The sequence below is a fragment of the Alosa sapidissima genome, chromosome 15 (assembly GCF_018492685.1).
Source record: "Alosa sapidissima isolate fAloSap1 chromosome 15, fAloSap1.pri, whole genome shotgun sequence".
Taxonomy (NCBI): Eukaryota; Metazoa; Chordata; class Actinopteri; order Clupeiformes; family Clupeidae; genus Alosa; species Alosa sapidissima.
The window spans coordinates 31,297,465-31,311,943 of NC_055971.1; the positions used below are offsets into that span (position 1 = coordinate 31,297,465).

The 14,479-nt window shown below is 45.0% G+C and overlaps 1 protein-coding gene across 3 annotated transcripts in view; it reads left to right on the forward strand.

The window, feature by feature from the left end:
• The window catches only part of ece2b (endothelin converting enzyme 2b), a 74,288-nt gene extending 60,304 nt beyond the window's left edge, over positions 1 to 13,984 (forward strand). For 2 of the 3 annotated variants that reach the window (XM_042062712.1, XM_042062713.1), the window contains 11 exons: positions 702 to 844; positions 1,826 to 1,940; positions 2,652 to 2,762; positions 3,360 to 3,458; positions 3,790 to 3,867; positions 5,976 to 6,079; positions 6,277 to 6,387; positions 6,559 to 6,626; positions 6,757 to 6,947; positions 9,573 to 9,668; positions 10,226 to 13,984. In XM_042062712.1, the coding sequence (XP_041918646.1) occupies positions 702 to 844; positions 1,826 to 1,940; positions 2,652 to 2,762; positions 3,360 to 3,458; positions 3,790 to 3,867; positions 5,976 to 6,079; positions 6,277 to 6,387; positions 6,559 to 6,626; positions 6,757 to 6,947; positions 9,573 to 9,668; positions 10,226 to 10,402 (1,293 nt within the window). In that variant the 3' untranslated portion in view covers positions 10,403 to 13,984. The remainder of the gene's footprint in view (positions 1 to 701; positions 845 to 1,825; positions 1,941 to 2,651; positions 2,763 to 3,359; positions 3,459 to 3,789; positions 3,868 to 5,975; positions 6,080 to 6,276; positions 6,388 to 6,558; positions 6,627 to 6,756; positions 6,948 to 9,572; positions 9,669 to 10,225) is intronic. The other variant, XR_006022696.1, reaches the window with a different exon arrangement.
• The last annotated feature ends 495 nt before the right edge of the window (positions 13,985 to 14,479 follow it).

The window sequence follows — 14,479 nt, forward strand, 5'->3', positions numbered from 1 at the left end:
TGTGCCCTCCTGCTGCCCACACTGTGCCCTCCTGCTGTCCTGTCCAGTCCTGTCCAGTCCTGTACAGTGCTGTCCAGTCCTGTGCAGTGCTGTGCTGTGCTGTGCTATCCAGTCCTGTGCAGTGCTGTGCTGTGCTGTGCTGTGCTGCCTTGTGCTGTGTTTTGTGTCCTCTACCTCTGTGAGGCGGCTGCAACAGCCTGCAGGGGGATGAGGCAAACCTGAAGTAACTCACTCATGCTGAAACAGAAGAAACTAGAGCATACGAAAACAAGTGCTTAACATATTCATGCATTTAGCTCGCGGACACAGAGACTGCAGTACCTCTCTCTCACTCTCTCTCTCTTGCTCTCTCTCTCTCTCTCTTGCCCTCTCTCTCACTCCAGTTGGAGTTAAAACAGCTCGCAGCGGTTTTGTTTAGTTCTGGTCTCTGAGACAGAAGCAGGCATCTCTCTTGGTCTGCTCTCGTTATAGTCTGTGTGGGCGACGGTGTGCTGCTCATGTCATCAGATGTTTAGTCTGTTCCAGTGCATGTTACTCCATAAACATCATCTTTTATTGCAGTCCTTGTCAGATTGTCAGAGACTGCTTGTAAAATTGTATAAATAGTCTAAGATGGCTTCATTGGAACGTAGCTTAGAGTGCATATCAAATGTGGTGTTGATTGCTTAGTACAGATTTGACCCTTCACCTCTGACCTTTAGTTGCTGGCCCCGGCGGTGGATTGGCTGGACTACCTGAACTCGGCGCTGTCGCCGTTGGAGCTGAACGACACAGAGCCGGTGGTGGTCTATGCTAAGGAGTACCTGCAGCAGGTGTCCGAACTCATCAACAAGACGGACCACAGGTGAGGGGTCAGCTCAGGTGACAGGAGACTCACACCTGCAGTGCCGATGGAGATCATCTCCAACTGAGCTCTCGTCCAACAGCAGTCTTCATTAAAGATTATAGTGAAGTCATTTCCTCAAGCTATTGACTTGCATATATATTATAGGCATATAGTGTAGATACTGTAGATAGGCATATAGTGTAGATAGGCATATAGTGTAGATAGATAGCTGACAATGGACTTCCCTCTATTCTCATAATATATAATGATACGGAACACTTATATACATACTTGTGGAATTGGAATAGAATCTAAAATGTAAATAAAGTAAAATAGAAATATCTCTCAGAAAAAGACTGTGGGGAGAGTTGGACTGCCATAGTTACACTAAAGTGTGTCCTTACAGTAGAATGCATGCAGTATCATATAGTGTAGTCTTTGAGTTGTAGCATTAGCATGCAGTATCATATAGTGTAGTCTTTGAGTTGTAGCATTAGCATGCAGTATCATATAGTGTAGTCTTTGAGTTGTAGCACTAGCATGCAGTATCATATAGTGTAGTCTTTGAGTTGTAGCACTAGCATGCAGTGCCATAGTAGCACTAGTGAATGGAGGGCTCTGTTGTTCTGGGTTGTGCTATCTCTAGGATATCGCTCTCTAAGACCCAGAGTCAAGGTTTGTTTTGGGCACATAACTCCAAGTGCTAGATCAGCAGCTCTGATAATGCTGTATTTGCCGTATTGCTGATAATGCTGTATTTGTTTGGAAGTCACAACCCGGGGGCAAGCGGTGCTAAAAATCATCCCTCCCACAGCAGGCTGGGAGCCCTTTGTGTGGGGATGCTACATTCCTGCAGCAGATTGCATGGCTGACCTTTTGGGCTTCCTGGCCCAATTCAAATGAAGTCTTTATCCCCACTCGATCGCTCTCCGCTCATTCCGTCTCCTTATCTCTTTTCTTCTCTTTATCCACTCTCCCACACCCTCCCACTCTCTCCAGTCTGCTGAATAACTACATGATGTGGAACCTGGCGCAGAAGGGAGTGACCAGCCTGGACCAGCGCTTTGAGAACGCCCAGGACAAGCTGCTGGAGAGCCTGTACGGAACCAAGAAGGTGTGAGTCTGGACCTGTCTGCTCTGCTCTGCTCTGCTCCGCACTGTAAACGGCTGTAGATGAAGTGCGTCCACATTTGGAAAGGTGGCCGGTTCCGGCGCCGACAAGAGTGGCAGCCTGCTCAGTAGCTCTGTGTGGCTCTATCTATCTATCTATCTATCTATCTATCTATCTATCTATCTGCTACGATAGCAGTACAGTATGTAGCTTAAGTTAGTAGACCTGCCTCCCTGATGCCTTCAGAGAAGTGCTAGTAAGAGTTGCTAGCATGCTAGCACTCTTGGGCTTTAGCTCCCTTGCTAGTGCGCTTGCCTCTTGATCCGCTGGGGCTGCAAGTTGTGGCTTCAAGCCTGGACATGTGCAGGGCTGAACAGCACCATCAGTCAAACACAAAGCAGTTGCAAACACAGAGAAGCCTATATAAATGCATAATGTGTGTGTGTATGTATGTATATACTGTATATATTTATATTTTTGTGTATATATATATATATATATATATATATATATATATATATATATATATATATATATATATTCATATTCTCACATCCTCAAATCGGTAAAGGATGTGGCATGTCCTGTTGTCTCAGTAAAACTGTTTATATGTGTTACCTATGAGGGGTCTGCTGTTCTAAGGCTGTTTGTGTGTTTATGTTGTTGTGTGTGTGTGTGTGTGTGTGTTTGTTTGTTTGTGCTGTCCCTCCTTAGTCGTGCACGCCTCGGTGGCAGACTTGCATTGCGAGCACGGACGACACGCTGGGCTTTGCCCTCGGCGCCCTCTTTGTCAAAGCCACATTCGACAAACAGAGCAAGGAGATTGTGAGTACAGCCGAACGCACCTGCACAGCTGTGCACAAAACACAGAGCTCAGTCCAGCCGAACGTTCCCGCACCACTGTGCACAAAACACAGAGCTCAGTCCAGCCGAACGCACAAAACACAGAGCTCAGCCCAGCCGAACGCACCCGCACAACTGTGCACAAAACACAGAGCCCAGCCGAACGCACAACACAGCTGTGCACAAAACACAGAGCTCAGCTCAGCCGAACGTTCCCGCACCACTGTGCACAAAACACAGAGCTCAGTCCAGCCGAACGCACCCGTGCCCTCCTGCTCAGTCTAAATAATGCATTCAGCAGGCTTCTACTCTGCTGTACTGGGAGAAGAGCTGACATTGTTTGCAATAACCTGAGGAATAGGCTGACGTCATGGTGATGAAGGAAGATATGAAACGTGTTGCGCTGAGCTGAGCTGAGCCCATCTTGGATGTTGTCCATGTGACAACCGTCTGGACTGAGAAGTCCTCTATTGCCACCCTGTGGTCATCATATGTACTGCATGCATTGTTCACACTGAAGGTTCTCTTCACTCAGCTGTTTTATCTTTTTAAAGCTCTTTCTTCTCTCTCTTCTCCCAGGCCGAGGAGATGATCAATGAGATCCGCTCCGCGTTTAAGGACTCGCTGGACAACCTGCGCTGGATGGATGACCAGACTCGACAGGCGGCCAAGGACAAGGTAGCATGGATGAGCCAGAGTTGACTTACTCACACTCTCTCACACACACACACACACAGGCACACACACACACACACACACACATACACATACACTCACAGACAGAGTGACTACAGGCAGGTACATGGGCATTTGGTTAGGCATCATGGTCCAAAACTAAGAATGAAATTCAAAGTTTTCCTTCTTTCTTCAGATTCTTTATTCAGAATGAATATAGTGGGATGCCCTGTCCTTAGCTTACCTTAGTGCTGTGAACAAATGAGTTGTTTTATAATGGCATTCATGCCTGATAATGCAGTTAATTGTACCTGATGTGTCTGTGTTCTGTCAGGCTGATGCCATATATGACATGATTGGATTTCCTGACTTCATCCTGGACTCGAAGGAGCTGGACGACGTCTATGATGGGGTGAGGAGTCACACACACACCAGAGAGAGAGAGAGAGAGAGAGAGATTGTTGATTAGCCACACTGACAAGGCCAGAAGAATTTGATTTGGCAGATTTGGGTTACTCTCTTCAGCCCAATAGATAGATAGATAGATACTTTATTGATCCCCAGGGGAAATTCAAGGTCTCAGTAGCATACAGACAACACACACACATTCACTAACAGCAGAAACAGTAATTAAAAGTATATAATATAAAAACACAACTAAGCAATAAGGACAGTAGAAGATAAAGAATATACTAAATATACTAAAATACAAATTATACTAACACTAACTAACACTTAATCTAAATCAATTCTAAAAACAGTATCCACATAGTGGTGATTAATTAATCAAGAGGCGCTTGCAATGACTGAGGCAGGGACTGAGCCTGTGATTCTCTGTGCATAGTAAGGTAAGGTAAGATGCTCTGTGTGAGTGAGTGTCATGGTGATAGTGCAAATGAGTAAGTCCAACAGTGCAAGAATAAAGTCTATATATCTATATATATATATAACTATTTTAAGAAAAGGTATAAGTGTGGCCACAGTTCGGCTGTGGCATGAAGGGAGGGGTTATGCATATGTGCTAATGTGCTAATATAGCACGCAAACAGTGAGGCCGAAAGACAGTGGTAAAAAGTGGCTAGTGGACAGACAGTATCCAAACATGGAGGGGGTGAAGAGGCAGACAGACTATGCAGAGAAGTCTATCTCTCCTCTTCCCTTAAGTGAAGCATTGAACAGTTCAATGCCCCTGGGGACAAATGACTTCCTCAGTCTGTCTGTTGTGCAAGGCAGGGAGCGAAGTCTCCAGCTGATCAGGCTCTTCTGCTTAACAATAGTACTGGAGTGGGTGACACTCATTGTCCAAGATGTTGATCAGTTTGTTCAGGGTCCTTTTGTCAGATAGTGAAGTGATGCACTCCAGTTCAGCTCCCACTACAGAGCCAGCTTTCCTTACCAGCCTGTCAATTCGCCCCGCATCCTTCTTCTTTGTACTTCCTCCCCAGCATACCACTGCATAGAAGAGGATGCTGACAACAACAGACTGGTAGAACATCCTGAGGAGCTTGCTGCACACATTGAAGGAGCGCAGCCTCCTCAGGAAGTACAGCCTGCTCTGCCCTTTCTTGTAGAGTGCATCAGTGTTGGCTAACCAGTCCAGTTTATTGTCCAGGTGGAGACCCAGATACTTGTAGGTGCTTACCACCTCTACATTGACCCCATCAATGGGGAATAGATATGACCAAGAGCAGAGTCTCCACGTATTACTGTGACAGTCAAACTAGGCCTGAGCCAGACCTGCACCGGACCCGGGGAAGACTGGGGCCAGAGCCGCCTTCTGCCTGCCTGGCCTCCTCTCCCCACTGCCCATGCTGGGTGCAAGGCAGGCCCCTGTAAGCTAATTAGGAGGAGCCGTGCATTCTGCAGCTCCCTCACACACTCATTAGTGAATGTGGGCACTAATTAGGTTAAAATGCGTTTAGTGCTGGGCAGCGCTGTCCGTCTGTCTGTCTGTCTACAGAGCTGTGAGCTGAGAATAGAGCTGTGCTGTTTAATGTCTCATCAGAGCGAGAGAGAGAGAGAGAGAAAAAAAGAGTGGGAGAGAGGTTCTCCTTTCTGCTACTGGCAGATAGAAGAAATGATTTATGTTTGTTCACTGATACTCTTCAGAGTAAGACTTAATAAGGACCCTGTTTGAACAAGACTGATCTATAATGCAGTGAACTGGACAAGAGGGAAGTGTAGTGTAGCTTTGGGCAAGAGGCAGGGGGAGATGGTCAACTCTGTGTGTGGATTAATTGGAGGGAGTAAAGTTGAGTTCTCTCTTCAAGTCCAGTGCATGAAGCTGTTATCCACTCTGATCATGGCGATGCTCATCGGTGGTGTCATGGAGATGCTCATTGGTGTTGTCATGGAGATGCTCATCGTTGGTGTCATGGAGATGCTCATTGGTGTTGTCATGGAGATGCTCATTGGTGTTGTCATGGAGATGCTCATTAGTGGTGTCATGGAGATGCTCATTGGTGGGGTCATGGAGATGCTCATTGGTGGTGTTGTTGCTTTGTGTTTTTGTTTGAGCAGTATGACGTGTCGGAGGACAACTTCTTCCAGAACATGCTAAACTTCTACAACTTCTCCGCCCGGGTGATGGCCGATCAGCTGCGGAAGCCCCCTAATAAAGACCAGTGAGTTCACAGCACAACAGTGGCAATAGACGTGTACTGTACTGTGTCTGTATCAGGTGTCTTTTTAAAACATGCTGTTCTTTGTGTGTGTCTGTGTCTGTGTGTGTGTCTGTGTCTGTGTGTTTGTGTTTGTGTTTGTGTGCACTACCCTCCACCCTAATGTATCTTGTACATTAATACCATACTGTTCTCCACAGGTGGAGTATGACTCCGCCCGCAGTGAACGCCTACTACATGCCCACCAAGAATGGCATTGTGTTCCCCGCGGGAATCCTACAGGCACCCTTTTATGCCCACGACCACCCCAAGTGAGTGTGTGTGTGTGTGTGTGTGTTTGTTTGTTTGTTTGTTTGTATGTGTGTGTGTGTCAACAGAACTCATTTGTAAATCATTTATAAAAATGTTTAGAATGGGCCTAATATAATCGCGTGCGCGCGTGTGTGTGCGTGTTTGTGTTTGTGTTTGTGTTTATCATCCAGAGCCTTGAACTTTGGAGGCATTGGAGTGGTAATGGGACATGAACTCACTCATGCATTTGATGACCAAGGTTGGTATTCATCAGAGTCCGTGTAGAGCCGAAGTCACATTCACACATAAGCTCGAGCGGAAAGCCAATGCCTGGAGAATAATCTCACACAGACAAGAGTGACGTGTGTCCGCTTCATTATGTCCCTCAGGGAGGGAGTACGACAAGGACGGGAACCTTCGACCATGGTGGCAGAATTCCTCAGTGGACGCCTTTAAGAACAGGACCGAGTGCATGGTGGAGCAGTACTCCCAGTACACCATCAACGGAGAACACATCAACGGCAAGCAGACCCTCGGGGAGAACATCGCCGACAACGGAGGCCTCAAGGCGGCATATCATGTAAGCAGTACTGGAACTGGACAGTGGTAGTGTAGTGGCTAAGGAACTGATGTGATAACAGATGTGGTAGTGTAGTGGCTAATGATATGATAACAGATGTGGTAGTGTAGTAGCTAATGATATGATAACAGATGTGGTAGTGTAGTGGCTAATGATAACATATGTGGTAGTGTAGTAGCTAATGATAACAGATGTGGTAGGGTAGTGGCTAATGATAACAGATGTGGTAGTGTAGTGGCTAATGATATGATAACAGATGTGGTAGTGTAGTGGCTAATGATAACATATGTGGTAGTGTAGTAGCTAAGGAACTGATATGATAACAGATGTGGTAGTGTAGTAGCTAATGATATGATAACAGATGTGGTAGTGTAGTGGCTAATGATATGATAACAGATGTGGTAGTGTAGTGGCTAATGATAACAGATGTGGTAGTGTAGTGGCTAATGATATGATAACAGATGTGGTAGTGTAGTGGCTAATGATAACATATGTGGTAGTGTAGTAGCTAAGGAACTGATATGATAACAGATGTGGTAGTGTAGTAGCTAATGATATGATAACAGATGTGGTAGTGTAGTGGCTAATGATATGATAACAGATGTGGTAGTGTAGTGGCTAATGATAACAGATGTGGTAGTGTAGTAGCTAATGATATGATAACAGATGTGGTAGTGTAGTGGCTAATGATATGATAACAGATGTGGTAGTGTAGTAGCTAAGGAACTGATATGATAACAGATGTGGTAGTGTAGTGGCTAATGATATCATAACAGATGTGGTAGTGTAGTGGCTAATGATAACATATGTGGTAGTGTAGTAGCTAATGATAACAGATGTGGTAGTGTAGTGGCTAATGATATGATAACAGATGTGATAGTGTAGTAGCTAAGGAACTGATATGATAACAGATGTGGTAGTGTAGTGGCTAATGATATGATAACAGATGTGGTAGTGTAGTGGCTAATGATAACATATGTGGTAGTGTAGTAGCTAATGATAACAGATGTGGTAGTGTAGTGGCTAATGATATCATAACAGATGTGGTAGTGTAGTGGCTAATGATAACATATGTGGTAGTGTAGTAGCTAATGATAACAGATGTGGTAGTGTAGTGGCTAATGATATGATAACAGATGTGGTAGTGTAGTAGCTAAGGAACTGATATGATAACAGATGTGGTAGTGTAGTGGCTAATGATATGATAACAGATGTGGTAGTGTAGTGGCTAATGATAACATATGTGGTAGGGTGGTGGCTAATGATATGATAACAGATGTGATAGTGTAGTAGCTAATGATATGATAACAGATGTGATAGTGTAGTAGCTAAGGAACTGATATGATAACAGATGTGGTAGTGTAGTGGCTAATGATATGATAACAGATGTGGTAGTGTAGTGGCTAATGATAACATATGTGGTAGTGTAGTAGCTAATGATAACAGATGTGGTAGTGTAGTGGCTAATGATAAATGGTAAAAAGTGCAGTAGAAGAGGGGTTTAGTAGATTAAGTGGCAAGGACTGCATAAGAAAGGTGAGGGAGGATTGGAATTGGGGGGGGGGGGGCACCAACAAGGAGCACCCAAGAGGGGGGGGTGGGACGATGACAGTGTGCTGTAAGTATGTTGGGGATGTGTGTTGGAGAAGCTTCCTGATGAAATAATGTGCTGTGTATGTAGGGGAGGGGGGCGGGGGCAGTGTACTGCAAGTATGGTGAAGGGACTTACTATTGCAAGCAGAGTACTGTATGTATGATGTATGTGAGTGATGAAGATGTGTGTGTGGGCGGGAGGGGAGTGTAGCAGTGACTATGTGTGTGTGTGTGTAGTGTGCGTGTGGGTAGGTGGGGGCAGTGTGCTGTAAGTATGTAGAGGATGTGTGTTGGAGAAGATCCTGAAGACAATGTGCTGTGTATGTAGGGAGGGGGGGCAGTATGCAGCAAGTATGTAGAGGAGGCTTACTGTAGCAAGCAGTGTGCTGTATGTATGTGAGGTGATGACAGTGATGATGTTAATGTGTGTGTTTTTTGTGTGTGTGGTGGGGTGGGTGGGGGGTGGGGGGGGGGGGGGGGGGGGGGGCAGAAAGGCTAGGCAATCAAGGACATGGGTAGATGGAGGAGAAATCAAAAATAATAATTAAAAAGTTCTATGGAGATGTGCAAAAGTTGGAGAAAGTCAGATATGTGTGTGTGTGTGTGTGTGTGTGTGTGTGTGTGTGTGTGTGTTTTGACGTGTGATGAAATAAGAAAATAATAAGATGTGGTAGGGTAGTGGCTAATGATAACAGATGTGGTAGTGTAGTGGCTAATGATATGATAACAGATGTGGTAGTGTAGTGGCTAATGATAACAGATGTGGTAGTGTAGTGGCTAATGATAACAGATGTGGTAGTGTAGCAGCTAATGATAACAGATGTGGTAGTGTAGTGGCTAATGATAACAGATGTGGTAGTGTAGTGGCTAATGATATGATAACAGATGTGGTAGTTTTTCTTTTGGAAAAAAATCACTTTCTAATCCCTAACTTTCCATCTTTGTGGGCTATCTGTTGCCATGGTGCTTTTTGTGTATTGCTAAACTCGTGGTGGTGTGTGTGTACTGCTAAACTCGTGGTGGTGTTTGCAGGCCTACAAGTCGTGGGTTCAAACGTATGGAGAGGAAAAGAGGCTACCAGCGGTAAATCTCACCAATGACCAGCTGTTCTTCGTGGGCTTTGCACAGGTGAGTCCGCTCAGGCCAGTGATCTGACCACAGCATGGTAAAAGAATAAAGGAGGATCTTTTTGAAAGTGTGATGTTATTGAGTTCATTTGAATGGCATCAGCAGCACAGCAGTGTATATTAGCCACTCTAAATCTGTTAATTCACTACAAAGTGTACAGACACCAGTAAAACACAAGCCATATTATTTGTGCTTATTTTTCCCCCTGTTGTCCACACACAGGTCAGATGGTCTTAAATTAGTAAGCTCAGATGCCCAATGGCTTCTCACATCACTACTTTTCTCACTCTCTCTCCCTTTCTTTCTCTCCCTCTTTGTCTTTCTCCCTCTCTTCCTCACTCTCTCTCCCTCTCTTTCTTTTACTGTCTCTCCCCTCTCTCTCTCTCTATCTCTTTTTCTCTCTATTTTGCTCACTCTCTCTCTCTCCCTTTCCCTCTCTCCCTCTCTCTTTTACTGTCTCTTCCTCTCTCTCTCTCTATCTCTTTCTCTTTTGCTCTCTCTCTCTCCCTCTTTTTCTCCCTCTTTCTCTCTCTGTCTCCCTCTCTCATGCTCACCAGGTGTGGTGCTCGGTGCGTACCCCTGAGAGTGCCCACGAGGGCCTGGTGACCGACTCCCACAGCCCCCCCAAGTACCGCGTCATCGGCACCCTGTCCAACTCGCCGGAATTCGCCGAGCACTTCCAGTGTGCCCGCGGCTCCCTCATGAACTCGGGCCACCGCTGCGAGGTCTGGTAGGGCCTGTCCACCCCGCCACGGCAACGCCTGTCCACAGGGGGGCGCCAGTCTGCCAGTCTGTTCCTGCAGGACACGGTCTGAGGAGAGAAAAGGAGGAGGAGGAGGAGGAGGAGGAGGAGGAAATGGGCAGATTTCCAAGCACTGGACTTTTTTTCTTTTCATTTCTGTTTGTTGTTGTTGGTGTAGTAGTAATTGTTGTTGTTGCTGTTGTCTGTATTGTTGTTTTGGTAATGATGCTGGATTCTGAACGGTGATGTCTGATGGAGTGAGTCTGGACTCAAGATGACTCCAGAGAGAGAGAGAGAGAGCACACTGACGAGTGATGGTTGTATTTTCCAGTGTTTGGAGGCCCCCATAGCTTTCTCTCTCTCTCACTTTTTCTTTCCCACTCTTTATTGCTCTCTCTCTCTTCTTTCTGCAGAGCCTCACTGGCCCCCGTATGCTTCTTTTATTTATTGTTTGCTGGACTGACGAGCGGAGGGCGGGGCCGAGGGTTGGAGAAGCAGAGCCCTCCGGCCCTCAGCTCTCCGTGCTTCTGTGTGCATTGTTTTGCTATGTGCCCTGTTTACAGCCTCATTCTCTGGTGGACTGGAAAAAAAAACCCGATTGTGAGGTCACAGATGGAACTGTGACGCATTAAGGACCCTAGAAAAGGGTGGCACTCATTGTCATGACAATGAAGCGTTCTTTGTGACCTCATAAAAAGAGGCCCTCCTTACTTGTGTGACCTCACAGGAAGTGTTCCATAGTGTCTGTGACCTCACAGGGGAAAAAAACAGTTGTTTACTGTGCAACCTCAAAAGGGCATGCCATGTTCTTCTTGGGTGGTAAATATGAACGCAGGGGTGCCCACCACTAGCTTATCTGCCCTCACTGGTGTGTGTGTGTGTGTGTGTGTGTGTGTGTGTGAGTGTGTGTGTGAGTGAGTGAGAGTGTGTGCGTGCTCTGACATTGGCATATTTTATTGTTGACAAGGTTGGAATGGGACTCATTTCAAACTGCTTCTTGCCAAAGAATGTCTTCTTTTTTCTCTTTGTTACCAGCGTTCTGTTGGTGTTCTGCTGTTCCATGTTTGATCCCCTCGACTCGACTCTTTCCGCCTCTACTCAGTGAAGATTGCATTCGTGCCCACAGTGTGTGCTGTACAGTACGTGGGGTGGGATTAGGATAGCTGAAGACTCATGGCTCTATTTTGAGGGTAGTAACAGTTTTTAAAATCCCAATCCTGATTGTGTTTATCCTAATATTTACACCAGAGTTAAGGCAGACAACTAGGCTGAGGTTTAAACTTGGACTAATTCCTGGTTGCTCAGCAGTGCATGGCAGTGAATCAGAGTATATTAATTAGCTGACTTTAGGTTCAGTATAACTTGAGAAATATTTGGCTGCACACATTGTAGTATTGGTACATTAACATTGTGTTATCATCCTTGAAATAGAGCCTTTGATGTGTGTGTGTGTGTGTGTGTGTGTTTGTGTGCGTGCACACGCATACACAAATAATTAGTTGTGTTGATGTACAGTCACGCCCCTCAACACTACATTGATATAATATCTGATGTTAGGTCTGCCGACATGATTTCAAATGTTGTGCTCCAAATGAAAACGAAATAAGAGGATTTTTTATTATATATTTTTTTCTCCTTGGCTTTCACACAGCCCTCCAATTCAGGGCAAAGTCCCTTGATAGATGTTTGTTGTGTTTTGACTATTTTAACTGTGGGTTGAACGATACACAACTGGATAACACATGATTAATTTTGCCTAGCCTGTGTGTCACTGCAGGTGTTGTAGGAGACACGAACAATATACCTTTCCTGCTAGCAGGTGACTCCAGAGTCAGATTCAGATCTGATTTGATTCTGGTTCATAATCTGATTCTGATTCTGATTCCGTTTCCGATTCTAGGTTTACCTAGCCAATTGTTCTGGAATATATCCAGTTAGTTCACGACCAGTTCAGTTCTGTTGTCCTCTTGGCGGGCTTTGAACTGACTGACTTTCTCAGACACCTGTGACATTGCAAAACACAGACTGCTTGTACACATTGGCACAGTGAAGACGTAACAGATTTACACATAGTATGTGTCTTTTGTTTTCTTAGTTGCTGATTTTTTTGTTTCTTTGTTTTGTACCTGAGCGCAGAAAGGAACCAAAACCCTTTACACAAGACCAACACATCCCACCTCTAGGGCTCCCCTGGCCCAGGTTTCTGTGAGGTCAACGCTTACATTCTCTTACAATCAGTGACCGGTCCGCCAATGAAAGGACCGTAACAGATTAGCCTTCCTCACTCATCACCCCACAACTCACAGCACCTGTAATGACCAAACAGTTAGTTTATGTGGTCATGCTTAGAAACTAACAGAACAGGTGTCAGTCCAGTGGCTCTCAGTGGGGAGGGATGTATAGGTGAAGAAATTGGTCTCTGATGCCCTGTGGCTGCTTAATGTGTGGGGTCAAAGGTCATAACTGGGTGGAGGTCACACGGGAGGGTGAAAGGTCATTGGGGTTGGTATTTAGGGTGGATTATAGGGTTTAGCCTTAAATAACTGCAGTGATTATGTAGATAGTAAATGAAGAAATATATGACTATATATTTAAAGTGCAAACATAATTGAAAACTTGAAGTGTGTAAAAGCCTTTAATTAGCCAATTCATGCCATTAAGTGTTTCTGGACTCTTTCTGGACTTTAGTGTCTCGGTCTCATTTCCCCCTCTCGAAGTTCTGCCCTGACGCTGGGTCATCCGGACCAGTCAAAGCTTCAGCACTAGGACCCAGGAGGACACAAGGCCAACGAGAGACGCCAGTTCGTCCCAAATGTTCCCGTGATGTCCTGAATGCTGCTTAGTTGGAAGGCAAGAGTGGCTGCCCAGATCGCTGCCAGCAGTGTTGCCAGATTGCCCGCCCAATTGGGCTTCTTTTGACCTTGTCGGGAGGGGAAAAATAAGCTTTATGCGGGCAAATAAAAATTTTAGTTGAATGGATCTTTATGACAAAATCGTTGTTGGGGCGGTTTTTTGCTTGAGGGTGGGTTTTTGAGCGTGATTGGGCGGAAATCACTCAACCCAATCTGGCAACACTGGCTGCCAGTTCAAGCCCAGATGTGGTGCAAATCCGTTTTGGCCTCGATCTGGGAGTGCCACTTTTTTTGTTTGTTTGTTTGTTTGTTTTTTATATGCCATTGTTAAGGATGGTAATGTGCCATGTGATTCAAAAGGGCAGACCAGATCCTTGAATTTTCTAAGGCCATGATTGATGTGTTCACATAATCAAGCTGTGGAGTGTTGCCTTATTTGATTTAACAAGCATACTTGCTCTTAATTGTCTTTGGCATTGTGTCTCTCCGCTCAACCTCCCTCTTTTTTGTTTTGTTTTATCTTTGTATTGATGTAAAACTGTCCTTAAGTATTTTACTCCTAAAGTCAGATTTCTTTCTTTTTTATTATTAAAAAAAAAGGAATTTCCCATCTTTCTAGCCCAGGACAGTGTGCCACCCAGCCTGTAGTACAACATTCCATATAGTACACACCTGTAAACAGAGAAAAGGAACCGAAATAAAGTATATACATTGTATACACACTGGACGTTTCTTGTAATATTCAAAAGAATATATATAAAAAATTAAAACATCAGCTTTTTACTGATTGCAGAAAAGTGCGCTCTCTGTGTCCTGTTCACCTAGCCTGGTTAGCACCAGACATTATCTCAATTGAAATTGGGTCTGGTCAAGCTTCATTCACCTCCCATTTCCAAGGGCCGTCACCAACGGACGCTGATCAAAATGCCTCTGAACGCAATTGGACAGACCTAATACCAATCAGAGCAATGAAGGCGATGAGTTTTTCAAAAACGGTTTCGATGTCATTATGTTAAGCTTGCCTCAACGGTTGTGAGGCAGGCGGTTTTTGAATGGCCTCTTTGCCATACAGACTTGCAGAGCAAGTTCAAATTTGCCAATGGTTCATCTGGGTTCTCCCAGGCTAATGTTCACCATCTGTCAGCTGCTAGTAAGTATATTTGCAGTTTCATAAAATACTATGAACCAGAAACGTTGCTCTTCATTACGATTTAATA